The sequence below is a fragment of the Anoplophora glabripennis genome, unplaced genomic scaffold, assembly GCF_000390285.2.
Source record: "Anoplophora glabripennis isolate ALB-LARVAE unplaced genomic scaffold, Agla_2.0 scaffold414, whole genome shotgun sequence".
In the NCBI taxonomy this organism is placed as follows: Eukaryota; Metazoa; Arthropoda; class Insecta; order Coleoptera; family Cerambycidae; genus Anoplophora; species Anoplophora glabripennis.
The window spans coordinates 124,449-138,033 of record NW_019416509.1 but is presented as its reverse complement, the minus strand read 5'-3'; the positions used below and the strand labels follow the sequence as shown (position 1 = coordinate 138,033).

At 34.6% G+C, this 13,585-nt stretch overlaps 1 protein-coding gene across 1 annotated transcript; it reads right to left on the bottom strand.

The window, feature by feature from the left end:
* Window positions 1-6,377: 6,377 nt before the first annotated feature.
* LOC108908494 lies at window positions 6,378-8,653 on the bottom strand. Its single transcript, XM_018712550.2, has one exon. The coding sequence runs from the start codon at window positions 8,612-8,614 to the stop codon at window positions 6,419-6,421; it is 2,196 nt and encodes a 731-aa protein (XP_018568066.1). The 5' UTR covers window positions 8,615-8,653; the 3' UTR covers window positions 6,378-6,418.
* Between the last annotated feature and the right edge of the window lie 4,932 nt (window positions 8,654-13,585).

Here is a 13,585-nt window from a genome sequence, read left to right as displayed (position 1 = left end):
GACGTCAATACGATCAGGACTGTGCCCCGCGTATTATTTTCGTAGCGCAATAGCAAAATAACGTTTTATACCAGCGTTCCGTCGTTATTTTACGTCCTTAAGGAACTTTAAAGACCGTACAATAACCAATCCTGATAATAAACATAAAATAAACCGACAATAAACATCTACGTAGCGACAGAATCGTAAAAAATCATAAAATCAAACCGCGAAACCGCAGGCATCACCCATCGCTGGAGCGAGGGACACACGTCAATTCGACAAGGTAATAACTGTAAATGTAAATCTGTCTTTGACCGGATTGTTTCAAATGCTGTTGTTCTTTAATCTTTACAATAAATGCACTCCTGGACAAAGTTAATGGTAGCAGAACGCAATGGATGGTAGTATTGGAATATTAACAGCGTGTGTTGCCTCCTCTACTTCTAATCCCTGCATTTATACGCCTAGGCATACTTCTAATCAAATTTTGAATGACATCCTGTGTAATATTTTCCCACTCTGTAAGAACTGCATTTTCGAGTTCTCTCAGGTTGGCAGGTGCAGGTATATGACATCTTGCATTTCTTTTAACCATGTCCCAGAGATGTTCTATCGGATTCATGTCCGGACTTTTTGGTGGCCACTCAATAAACGGTATATGAACGTCATTGAAGTAATTCGGTACTTCTCCAGCAATGTGAGGTCGAATATTGTTGTAAGCACGCAAACAACAATAAATACGTTAACCTGAAAAAAAGAAAACAATAATTAATCTCGGTTTTCAACAGACTTTATCACAATTAATGATTAAGAGTACCGCTTAACTCAAAAACGTCACTTTACAATTGTCAAACAAATTCAGTTTGTTTATAGAATTGTCAAAAAAGGTCCAAAGCCTACTATTTATATTCTTGGTAGACACAAAATAATTTAATTTTGTCGAGGAGTGTATAAATGTTTATTCATTTATTGTAAGTTCACGACCAGTATTATTAGCTGTCATCTAAATAATACTTTGGTTCACACAAATGACGAAAATGATTCTGTACTTTGTATTTTTTATTCCATAAGGAACGTAAATTTGCAGAAAAATATTATTCGCACACATACGAAAATAGTACAACCTTGAAAAACTATAAACGGCGTTCAACTTTTTAACTGAAGAGAGGGGGCTAGCATCCGTTTCATTTGTAAGCATTCGGAACATGATAGGATTCTGATTAAATTTAAACTGTTCACTGTTTAATTTTGTACACACGTATATAAAGAGTTACAAGATGTCCTCGTGACTAGGCCACTGCTACTGTAAGATTGTGACGTGAATATGTCCAGTTGACGGGTGGCCGCTGCTACAAGTGTAAAACGCGGTTCCGGGGCGCTTTCCGAACGTTTCGAATCACCCCCCGATCGCCCGCTGCGCCGCGGATACGCTGAAGTTTGAAATATCTCTCCCAATATTTTCGCATGCATATCAAAAGGGCCATAAACCAAGTGGCTTTATATTTTATTGTGCATATCAGACTGTTTTTAATGGTTGTATCCAATACTCGAAATGGCTTTCTTTATTTCTCATGTCTTTTATCCAAATCGGGGCCCCCTCCTGATGCGCCGCGATATATTTGTTTTGGATATTCCCCGGTTATTTGCATATTGCTATTGTCGCAGTTATTAGGTACAGTTTTTATGTCGACAGATCCCATTGAACTGAATTTATCGTACACTTTATATATCTCCTCAGATTTTCCTCTCTGAACAGTTGCGGATTGTTTACTTCTATTTTTTATCCATTATCTTGTCGAAAGTGACAATTTCAAAATAATTCCTATTGCAAGAAAATTATGTTTTTATTTTGGAAAAGTTATTTATTACAAGCTGTTTATTAAGTGTTGTTGGTGTAATTCAAAGCTTGCTGGGACATTATAGCCGACTTTACTTTGACAGGTGAAAAAAAAAGCCAACGATTGAAATGGACATGGTTTGAATTAATAACAAAAGTAGGTATCACAAACTTATGCGCGAACAGTGCTATAGCAAAAAACGTGTTTTGGTTGATTGTAGGTAGGTACATATTTTTATGTAGATTTGGTAGGTACACCCGATCACAGCGGCTATGTAGGTATTGTTTTGGACNCCAACGATTGAAATGGGCATGGTTTGAATTAATAACAAAAGTAGGTATCACAAACTTATGCGCGAACAGTGCTATAGCAAAAAATGTGTTTTGGTTGATTGTAGGTACATGGTTTTATGTAGATTTGGTAGGTACACCCGATCACAGCGGCTATGTAGGTATTGTTTTGAAGACGACAGTTATCGAATGTAATGGTGCCTCATATCATTGTGACAGTTACAAATACCATAACTTTACATTGCGATGGTGTTGTGTTTAAATGAGAAACAAATAATTGAAATCCTAATTATGGTTGGATACGGAGATAGGATCCGTAGTTATGATGAAGTATGTCAATTATTCAATGCCAAGTATCCAGAACAACCAATACCTCCATCAACAATATGCAGATTAGTACGCAAATTTGAAGACGCTGGACATGTTAGAGATCTGTCTAGATCTGGAAGGCCAACGACAGTGACAGAAAATGATAGGCGAAATGTTATTTTTAGCTGTCACTGAAAATCCACACACTGCCGTTAGTCGTATCGCCGAAAACGCCAACATATCAATACGTATAAACCTACCTACAATCAACCAAAACACAAAACATCCACAAATTTCCATTTTTTGCTGTGGCACTGTTCTCGCATCATTTTATGAAACCTACTTTTGTTGTTATTTTAAACCATGTTCATTCCAGTCATTGGCTTTTTTTTCACTCCTGTCAAAGTAAAGTATGCCAAACCCTATATCAACGTATTTCCCTTCAAAAAGACTATCCATTTATGCTTAAAAAATTAGGTAGTGCTATTAAAAAAAAATGTCGATGACGTCATAGGTTAATGAAACACAGCTAAAAAAATGTTTAAGCAACGTGACAAAATGACAATTCCTATTTACTAATTGACGTGTTTCAGCGTTTTTGTGAAAACGCAACACATAATAAAATACGAATTTTTTGCGTTACTTCTGGGACACACTGTATACAGTGAGCGGCAAAAGTATGGAATATATTTATTTAAAAATCAGATGTTCGTTATTTGAAAAATCGCTTGGACCCGTCGAATTATATTTTTAGTTGCGCATTTTCTGAAGCTATTTTTGTTTATACAGGGTGGCCCAAAAAAAGTTATGAAATCAAGGCCAACTTTTTTAAATGGAAACCCCTCTTTTTTGTATTTTTATTCAATTCCACATGGAATTCTATTTTTTGGAAAATGGAAATGAAATGGAAAATTTTCAAAAATTACTCTCGAGACGTAAGGACTGTAACGTCAAAGTCAGTGAGAACTGGAGTACTTTCTGCTAAATACATTTTGTGTTTTTGTATTTTGTGTTTACAAAAAAAAAACATGAAACGGTGCTAAAAATTTGCAAAATAACCTGGCTCGTAATTTAAATAGTGACATTTAACATAATCATATGTTATTACAATAAAATTATGCGTTTTTAATTAAATTATACCTAAATACCTCACTTATATTTTTTACATTCAAGTCATTGCGTCCTAATGATCAAAATAAATCACCGAACCACTTATTTCTTATGGATTTTTCTGATTTGAAGCAACTTTCTGTGAACCACACAAATCTAAGATGGAGAAGTAAACGTGGTTTTATTTTAAAACCAGCAGGCTAAATCTAAGGGTAATTTTTGAAAATTTTCCATATTTTATATTCAGACGCCATTATCTCGAAAACGGTTAAAGATAGGTAATAGGTTATGTTACATAAAAATGATCAGAATTCCATGGAGAATTGAATAAAAATACAAGAAAGTTGGGTTTCCATTTAAAACAGTTGGTCTTGATTTCATAACTTTTTTTGGGCCACCCTGTATAAATGAAAATTGCTTCAGAAAATGCGCAACTAAAAATATAATTCGACGGGTCCAAGCGATTTTTCAAATAACGAACATCTGATTTTTAAATAAATATATTCCATACTTTCGCCGCTTACTGTACATACAGGGTAGCCCATCGAAAACGCACCGCAAGGTAAAACAGGGTAGTAATGAACTTTTCGGCAAAATCCAAAAACAGGTAAAGTTTGCTTCTGAGGGGGACCACTTTTGGAGCAAAAAGCATAGCAAACTCTTCAACCCCCTAAGTGGGGGTGCCATAACCCAAATTTTTTTAAATGGGAATGGGGGTCAAGTGGGGGGTCATTAGAAAGGGCTTTTAATTCTCTATACATCGATTCTTACTTTTTGAAAATCGATCCATTATTTTAGAAAATATGCAGCTTTGAAAATACGAACAATATTTTTGACGAGAAATGCGAAAATCGATTTAATTTTACTTCAAAACTTACGGTATTAGCTTGGTAAATTCCTTCAAAAGAATTCGCTGTTTTTTTTTCTGATTTGCGAATTCTTTAGCCTGATTTTGGTGAGCAAAAAATTGTCCGCTTTTTGTTTCGTATTTAGATAGGCCACAAGAAGTTGCTAGATAACTGTCTTGTGACTTGTAGTTGAAGAGTACCAATACTGCCGAGTCTTTTAAATTGATTAATTATGGTGTACTCAATTCCAGAAAGAGTAGAAATTATTGAGCTTTTTTTCAAAAACAATGAATGCGGAAATCGGGTCGCCGAACTGTTCAACCAACGGCATCCTGAGAAACATGCGTCTGGAAAAATTGTTCGCGAATTGGTGGCCAAATTTCGCGAAACTGGCTCCGTTCATAACAAAAAGAGGCAGGTTGAAAATCCGGTACTAAATGAACCTACGGAAATAGCGGTATTGGGGCAAGTGGCAATGGATAGTACGCTGAGTACAATGCAATTGGCTACTGCGACAGGAGTGAGTCGTACAAGTGTCCAACGAATATTAAAAAAATACAAATTCCATCCTTATAAGATTCGGCTAGTGCAAGAGCTAAATGAAGACGATTTTGATCGTCGTTTGCAATTTTGCGAAATAATGACTGAACGAGCGATAAACGATAATTTCCTCTTTAATGTGTGTTTTTCGGACGAGTGTACGTTCTTCTTGAATGGTTTAGTGAATCGCCATAATTGTCGTTACTGGGCTGATACCAATCCAAGGATTTTCCATGAGACACACTCCCAACACCCCCAGAAGTTGAATGTATGGGCAGGTATTTTTGGAAATTCCATTGTAGGTCCTTTTTTCCTTCCTGGAAATTTGACAGGCGATATGTACTTGGATTTACTACAAAATGTCATCGACCCAGCTCTAACAAATATCATAGAGGACGACCCTGCTTACAATGAACACGAACTGATTTTCCAGCAAGACGGAGCTCCTCCACATTACTCGCTCAATGTGCGCAATTACCTAAATGAGACGTTTCCAGGACGCTGGATAGGACGAAGAGGTGCAATTGAGTGGCCCCCTCGGTCACCCGACTTAAATCCTTTAGATTTCTTTCTCTGGGGGCACATTAAAAGCAAAGTTTACAGCACTCCACCTGATACCTTGGAAGATCTGCGAGGACGAATCATTAATGTATGTCGCGAAGTAACACCGCAAGTGCTCCAGAATGTTCGACAACGGTTTGAAGACAACCTGTATCATTGTATGCAAGTTGGCGGACAACATTTTCAGCATTTACTTGACTAATACCGTAAGTTTTGAAGTAAAATTAAATCGATTTTCGCATTTCTCGTCAAAAATATTGTTCGTATTTTCAAAGCTGCATATTTTCTAAAATAATGAATCGATTTTCAAAAAGTAAGAATCGATGTATAGAGAATTAAAAGCCCTTTCTAATGACCCCCCACTTGACCCCCATTCCCATTTGAAAAAATTTAGGGGATAGCACCCCCACTTAGGGGGTTGAAGATTTTGGTATGCTTTTTGAGCCAAAAGTTGTCCCCCTCAGAAACAAATTTGACCTGTTTTTGGATTTTGCCGAAAAGTTCTTTACTACCCTGTAATGCCTTGCGGTACGTTTTCGATGGGCTACCCTGTATATGGATACCTGTATGCATTTATTGTGCATACATGATTAAATCACAAGAAAACATTATTTAGTAGAGATTATAAACAATAACTGTCACGCTTATAAATACCACTTTGTTTAGAATAGACTTAATTGTTACATGTATTCAGATAAAGAAGATATCTTTAATAAGATAAGTGTTATCATTTATCATTTTTACGTCAATAATAATAAATATTTACCTCTGATGTACTCTATATTTTTCTTTCTAAATTTGAAGGTTAACTAAAGCGTTGTTTCCAATATAATAAACTTTTGTAAAATTTGTTATAACTGCATACGAGTATTAATCTTAATTAAAAAGTCTTAGAGACAAACATTTGGACATCACTTTATTTTTCCATAATAATTTTACATTACTCTAGGTTATTTTCAATGCACAACTCGTACAGATCTTCAACAATTTCCCTAAACCTAGCCCTAACTCTGTTATCCTTCATCAGTTGCTGCAGTACTTCAGTTTTATCCACAGTCGCGAATTCTACCTTTTTCTCCAACGATATGTTCTGAATCGTGTCACGATCCAAAGAATTGGGATAAGTAAGGGCAGCCAGACAAACGGCTTGAGATTTCATGAAATTGCAGGAATCTATGTAATGGCTGTAAGGGTATATTTTGTTCAAATCAAAATCGTATCTCTTGAATATACTCGATAATTCATCGTAATATTGGTCTATAGCTTTGGACATATACTTGGTTCTCGTTGTCTTGTCTGTGTTTATATACAGGAAGGCTAACAAGTCGTGAGCTGGAGGGTTGTATCTGATAAGCTGGTAGTCTACAAAGCAGCACCCTGACGGTGTTGCAGCATCGAACTTGAAGAGTATGTTACCGCCCCAGATATCTCCATGACAAACCACGTTCCTGTACTTTTCAGATGCTTTAAATTTCTCGATCATGACGTCGAAAAGCTTCCTAGTTCTTTCCCGGAAGATTTCCATGGTAATTTCTTTGGGTATGTCTGGAAACTGGTCAAATATAAAATTGACAGTTGAATCTATCCCACATTTATTCATGTCCTCCATAAATTTGATTCCTTTAACGTACAACATTTCTCTAATATATTCTGTATACTTGTCGCTTATCCTAGTCTCTCTTCCCATTTTTTTTGACATTATTTCTTCGTAGAGCAACGTACAAGCGTGCATTTTTGCAAATTGTTTCACAACCAGTTGCAGCATCTTGTAAGAAAACGGTTCGTCACACTTCAGCGCCCTGTAGTTCGAATATGACATGTCCTCGAAGATAATCACGTCCCCTTGCCTCACAAAATAGCACTTTGGAAGAAAATTGGCGATATCTTTAAGTCCAACTTTTTTGAGCTCTGACAGAAAAGTGATATATATGAATTCCTCTCTCAAAAACACGTGATCCATTAATTCTTTAAATTGCTCTGGTACGAATTTTGCGAAAAGATGAAACACTCTGTCCTTGCCTATTTGCGTGACAGTTATTTTTAATTTGTAGTATTCTCCTAAGAGCCCTTGAACTCCATCTAGACTTGTTAGTTGATAACTTAAGTTTTCGTAATTGGTTCCGATGTCGTCCTTGACAATTTTGAAGCAGTCTTCTATGTTAATTTTTGGAACCAAAACGTATTCGTATATCTCTGATATCAATTCACAAATCAATTTCCTGTAATAGTACTTTGAACGAAATACGTCTAGGATGTCTTCGTTTCTGTTTATCCTCATTTCGTCACACAAAAATTTTACATGGAGATAAACCAGTTCTAGCTTGACATAAGGGATGCAGGTTTTTATTTCGTTTTCGTATGCGCCTAGGTCTAGGTTTAAATCACTTAAATTATCTTTAAGTGTGTCGTAATATTGGTTGGTTATTTCATGAAAGTATTTCCGCCTCTGTTCTTGGTCAGTTGTTAAGTAAATAAGACACAGCATGTCGTAGATTATTGACATAGATCTTCCTTTCTGTAAATTAAATAATACACATTCTGTATAATGGTCGTCATCGCAGTTAAATAGGATTTTCTTTTGAAAAACTCTTCCCTTGACACAAAATTTTTCTTTCACTGGCTGTAACACTTCTTTGCTGGTATCAATTAATTGACCTACACCTTGTTTTAATATATTTAAGTCTACTTTCCTGTCTATATGTTCTGCCAATTTATAAAGATTCTTCAGCACTTTTTGGCTTTCTTCACTTTGAAATACGTTGCCTTGTTGTTCATTTGTTATCTGGTTTTTATTTTTTGAAATAAGTTTGGAATGATAGACCGCTAGGTTCGTAAAGAGTGACAACAACTGTTTTTGGTTCAGCTGATTGTATTTTGGACAATGGTACCCCTTTACTGTTATATTTTCTACGTACATTACACCATTTTCTGTTTCGAAATAAAATAAATTGTCGTCAAAGCCTTTTTCTTTCGATGCCAGTTTAAATATAATGTGATAATTTCCATTAGATGCTTCTAACTCTATTTCTTCATTTTCCTTTTGATGTGATTTTAATTCAAAATCTTCTGCGTCAAATCCTGATGAATTTAGTAAGTTGCGACACAATTCTAGACACAAGTTTTCCATTTTAACCATCTTGGAGTTTCTTAGCAACTAATTTAGGTCTATGTCAGAGTGAAACCTGTTTCATTTTGCCAGTAATAATGTAAACGGTACATTTTTAACAGTAGTCAAACAATGATAAGTCTGTTCCTTTGTTGAGGCATACCACGTAAGCTTTCTTTCAACTTACAATTCAACAATATTAAACAATGTATTTAAAAAAGCCTAAACCTATGTGTATTGTAATTTTTTTTAAAACTCATTTTAAATATTTTCTTAAGGAACATCGAAATGTTTATCTTTTGTTGTAAATAATTTTAATACAGAAATAACTAGATTAAGTTAAATACCGACATAAAAGTAGATTAATGCTACTCTTATGATTGATATAAATCAACATTTTATTATTGTAAATTATTGATATTTACTTAAACTGACAAAAAATGATGGAGTACTTGTTATGAGGATTAATAAAATAGTTAATTCGTTGTTGACACAATAAACTGCAAACTGATTTGCACCTGTGGTTTTTAAATAAATATTGGTGATAAGGAGTATTATGTAAAACATGTGCTAGGACGTTCTACAACTTTCTAAGGAACTATATCTCAGTTTTAGTCAAATGTTCTAGAATGTTTTACAAATTTTTAGATAATAAGAAGCCTCAAAGGAAAATATTTGGTGGATTGAGACCTAGGGATCGAGCAGACCAAGCAACTGAACCACCTCTACCAATCTCTTCCATTGTAGATCATATTTAACATTCTCAAACTCACTATCGAAAATTATTTGTTTTTTTAAATAAAATAGTAGATATTTTTTTCTTTGAAAAACAATTATGAATAAAATGAACTTATACTACTTCCAAAATAGTTACTGGAGTAAATAGTATGTCGTTCTTAATGACAGTATCTCCGGTACCTCACATATAATTGTAAATAAATTCTGTGAATTTTGACGTATTTGTGACGCTTTACAAAAACTTACCCCCTACAACTTGCACACGAAGTAACTCTAGATTATGGATATGGCCCAATCATACTTTAATCACAGGATTATTTGATAGCGACCGAAATGGATTATCCGATTATACTATACTTTTTTATACATTTTTAATCAAACAAAATGTGACATAATCGTTGCTTTCTTATAACTGCACTTTTTACATTATAAAAATAAATACTTAAGAATTTGCAAAATAGTATTAAACAAAAATGGGCAGTGTCTATTTTTTCTATCTAAACACTTCACATGGATCTTACCATAAAATATATAGGTATAGTACTTACCAGCAAAAGTTAACAAAATAATAATTTTTACTAATGTGATGCTTTGCTACATATTTTAGTAGTCCCATTATCCGCGTCATTGTACAACAACATGTACATGCCTGCTTCTGATCTGAAGCTTCGCATCGATCAATTTATTCGATGCAACATTGTTGTAGCCAGGAGCATTGTGTACCTTGAGGATAGAGTGGAACACGGCTTGACCACAAATTTATCCTATTTCTGCTACTGCAACGCGTAGTGTCACTTACTAGCATAATATACGGGGTGTTTCATAATGATGTGCAAATATTTTAAGATTTTCTTAAAATATTTGCACATCATTATGAAACACCCCGTATATTATGCTAGTAAGTGACACTACGCGTTGCAGTAGCAGAAATAGGATAAATTTGTGGTCAAGCCGTGTTCCACTCTATCCTCAAGGTACACAATGTTCCTGGCTACCACAACAATGTTGCATCGAATAAATTGATCGATGCGAAGCTTCAGATCAGAAGCAGGCATGTACATGTTGTTGTACAATGACGCGGATAATGGGACTAAAAAGTTTAAAAAGTAATTTTAGGAGGAGTACTTCCTATATATTTTTTTGATTTGAGTCCCCCTGAAAAAATATTCAATCTCAAAATGGCCGAAAAAATTAGCTTTTATTTTTTTTCACGAAAACGGTTAAACTTAGAAATTTGAATTTTGGTACACGTTAACAACTAGTTGAATGGTATTTTTTGGTAGTCTTTTTTTTCTGGTTTATGTCTTTGAATGAAAGAAATTAGCACCTCTTGGTTTTATTTCTCTCACAACTTCTTTCTACGTTAGCTAATTCCAACAAGAAAAATAGTTTTTAATACTACGTTTCATTTAGAAACTTTTTTTACTCTTCCCAATTTTTCGTACACTTAATGGTTTATGAGCAAAAAAATAAATTATTTTTCCATGTCGATTAGGTACACATAATTAGTATAACAATTACCAATAATGATCGTCATTTTTGACGCATTTTTTTTAAAAACTCTTTTTTTATCAATAGGAAAAGCTAAGCAAATATGAACTAAAAATATAATAAAAAAATGAAAGCTAATTTTTTCGGCCATTTTGAGATTTGAAAATTATTTATCACAGCTATTTGATGTTAGCAAATGTAGTTAAAGTTGATTAGTATTTTAATCAAGAAAATATATAGTACTTGCTGATGTAGATATTATTTATCCGAACTAATCTGCTCATAATTTTATTGAGGGTCATACATTTTTTTAGATCATTGCTAATGCATTTTCTATTCAAACTTGAAACAATTAATTATTTGACGTATCTGACAGCGTAGCTTATGAAACCCATGATGATCATATTGCACAATTCGTATTGTATTGTATTGTAATAGATCCGTCTATTACAAGCTTCTATAAATTATTATAAGTTTAAATACTACGTTGGGGGAAGGGGAGGGGGGGGGGTGAGGTAGTTGGTAATCTTTTTCACAATTCTTTTAATCGAATTACTTTATCTACTATGTCATAAAGTGACATCTATATGGAAGTATTTGTCTACCAATTTTCAATAAAATCCCACATGACGTTTGAAAATTATTTAGAAAGAACTTTTTCTTTTGTCAAATTTGATACCCTCTAGGGACTAAACAAAGCAACTTAGGAGTTTAGTTAAACCTGCTTATTTTGATCGTAGGAAATGTGGTAGCTCCATGTATACGAAATATTGGATTTCCCCTGCAATATTTGATACTTGTCCACCCAGAAAACCTAATGAATACAGAAGAGAACCTGCTAATGCATTTTACCTTGCTTCACCATAAATTAAAACGATATCCATCAACTCCGAGTTGCTATAGATAGATGTAAGCTATTTTTGACACTTGAAAAACTAATGTAAACACTATCTCAAAAATTTTAATACTAAAATGGAATTTCAGTATTCGGAATTTTTTTTGGACAAGTTATTAATCACCCTGTATAAACAATATACTACGATAATAAGAGTACTATGAAATCCACAGTAACACATTTTTTCTCAAATCAAATCTTCAAAGTAGTCCATTTAAATGGGCCTTTAAGTGGCAATTCTGGTCAATTTGCCTGAATTTTTGGTATAAGTTAGTTTGAGGTATATAATAACAATCGATTTAAGTAACAAGAATGTAATTTTCACCAAAAATCGATCACTTCGCGTCTTCTTCTTCTTGGGGACATCATCCTCTTGCCGCTGTTAACTCCGCCCACTTTGGTCTACGTGGATTTATAATAATGCGGAGAGCGGTCCTCAAGTAATTAAAAAAAGATAAAACCGTCCGCAATTAAGAGCGTACACACATACAGACACACGGATTCCTGGGTATGGCATGTTGGCGAGCGCATAAACGAATAATCTTGTATTTTTCGCCCCCCTACAAAGGGCATATTTATAATAATATATTTAATTAGCGATGTCGGGATGTCAAAAGCAGTGCCGAGTTGGCTTTACAGTAGAGTTACTTTGTCTCTGCACGTATTAAGGACTTAACATGTGATGTGTCTGTGCGCGAAGCCACCCCTAAACGCCCCGCCGCCCTCCGCCCCCTGCCCGCCCCCCAAAAGTGCCGCGGTGAGATTTTATTATTATGATTTGCCGGAGCGGTTCGGCTCCTTACGGGAGTCCCGAATAGGTGCAGGAAGTCACTCTGCCAGGAGTTACTGGGGGGTTTTCAAATGTCGACTAATCTTTTTTTTGTTTGTTGGGTATTTTGCCCCCTGCGAAAAAATTAACTAAACAAAAACTTGCGCCAAAAACCAAGCGGATAATAAAAAATCTTACAAACATGACCAACTTATTTAGCCAATACCAATTATTTTTTTTAAACAGCAGTGTGTGTATTTAATTTGTTAATCTTAGTGTCAGTAACCTCTGACATTGACCTAGTTTAATTGAAAATTAAACCGTGGACAATTTAAATTTAAGTAGAATTCCATCATGTTCCGAACGCTTCCGAGGTGCAACGGGTGGTGGTATAAGTGTATAATCTTGCAAAGTTATTTATTTCAGTGTTTAGTAATGGTACAGTGTAATTTTGTGTTTTAATTTTCAAGTTTTTGTATGATATTACAAATATTCATGAACACAAAACAAGAGCACATGCTAGAAGTAATTCAAAACAGCAGAACATTTGTTATTTTAAATGGAGCATCCTGTATATTATTGTGTTTTTGAATTCCTTGGTTAATATTAGTTAGAGTTTATTGAATGTACATGGTGTTTAAAACTTACCGTTTCCGAGATAATCAGTTTTTGAAAGAAAATCACAATTTTAGCCCTCTAAATGAGGCTAGATAGCAGCTAAACCGCAAGAGTTAAAAATTTGCAGTTTTCACAGTTCGTTCTGGCATAAATTACTCTATCTTGTTATCTGTGAGCAAAACGTGTACGTTATTCAGACTCGGAAATATTGAGGCCTACATTTAATAGTCTTACGAGTTGAAAAACTCTTTTTTTTAATGGAATTATCCATATTAATTGTCATGGGTGAATGCAAAATTGAATGCCCCTTTCGACTGATATAAGGTTGTCCATACTTATCTAACAGTTTTCCAGAAAAATCAGGTTCTTTTCTAAAGTCCGAAAAAGTAGCTACGTAACAGCGTCAAGAAGGCCTTGCAATTGTATTAATACAACGTCGATACATACGATTTTACAAAAGCACAGCACATCACATCCTTATCGCAACCAA

Coding starts and splice junctions, on each gene's coding strand:
- LOC108908494 (XM_018712550.2), bottom strand. CDS start 8,614: ATGGTTAAAATGGAAAACTTGTGTCTAGAATTGTGTCGCAACTTACTA.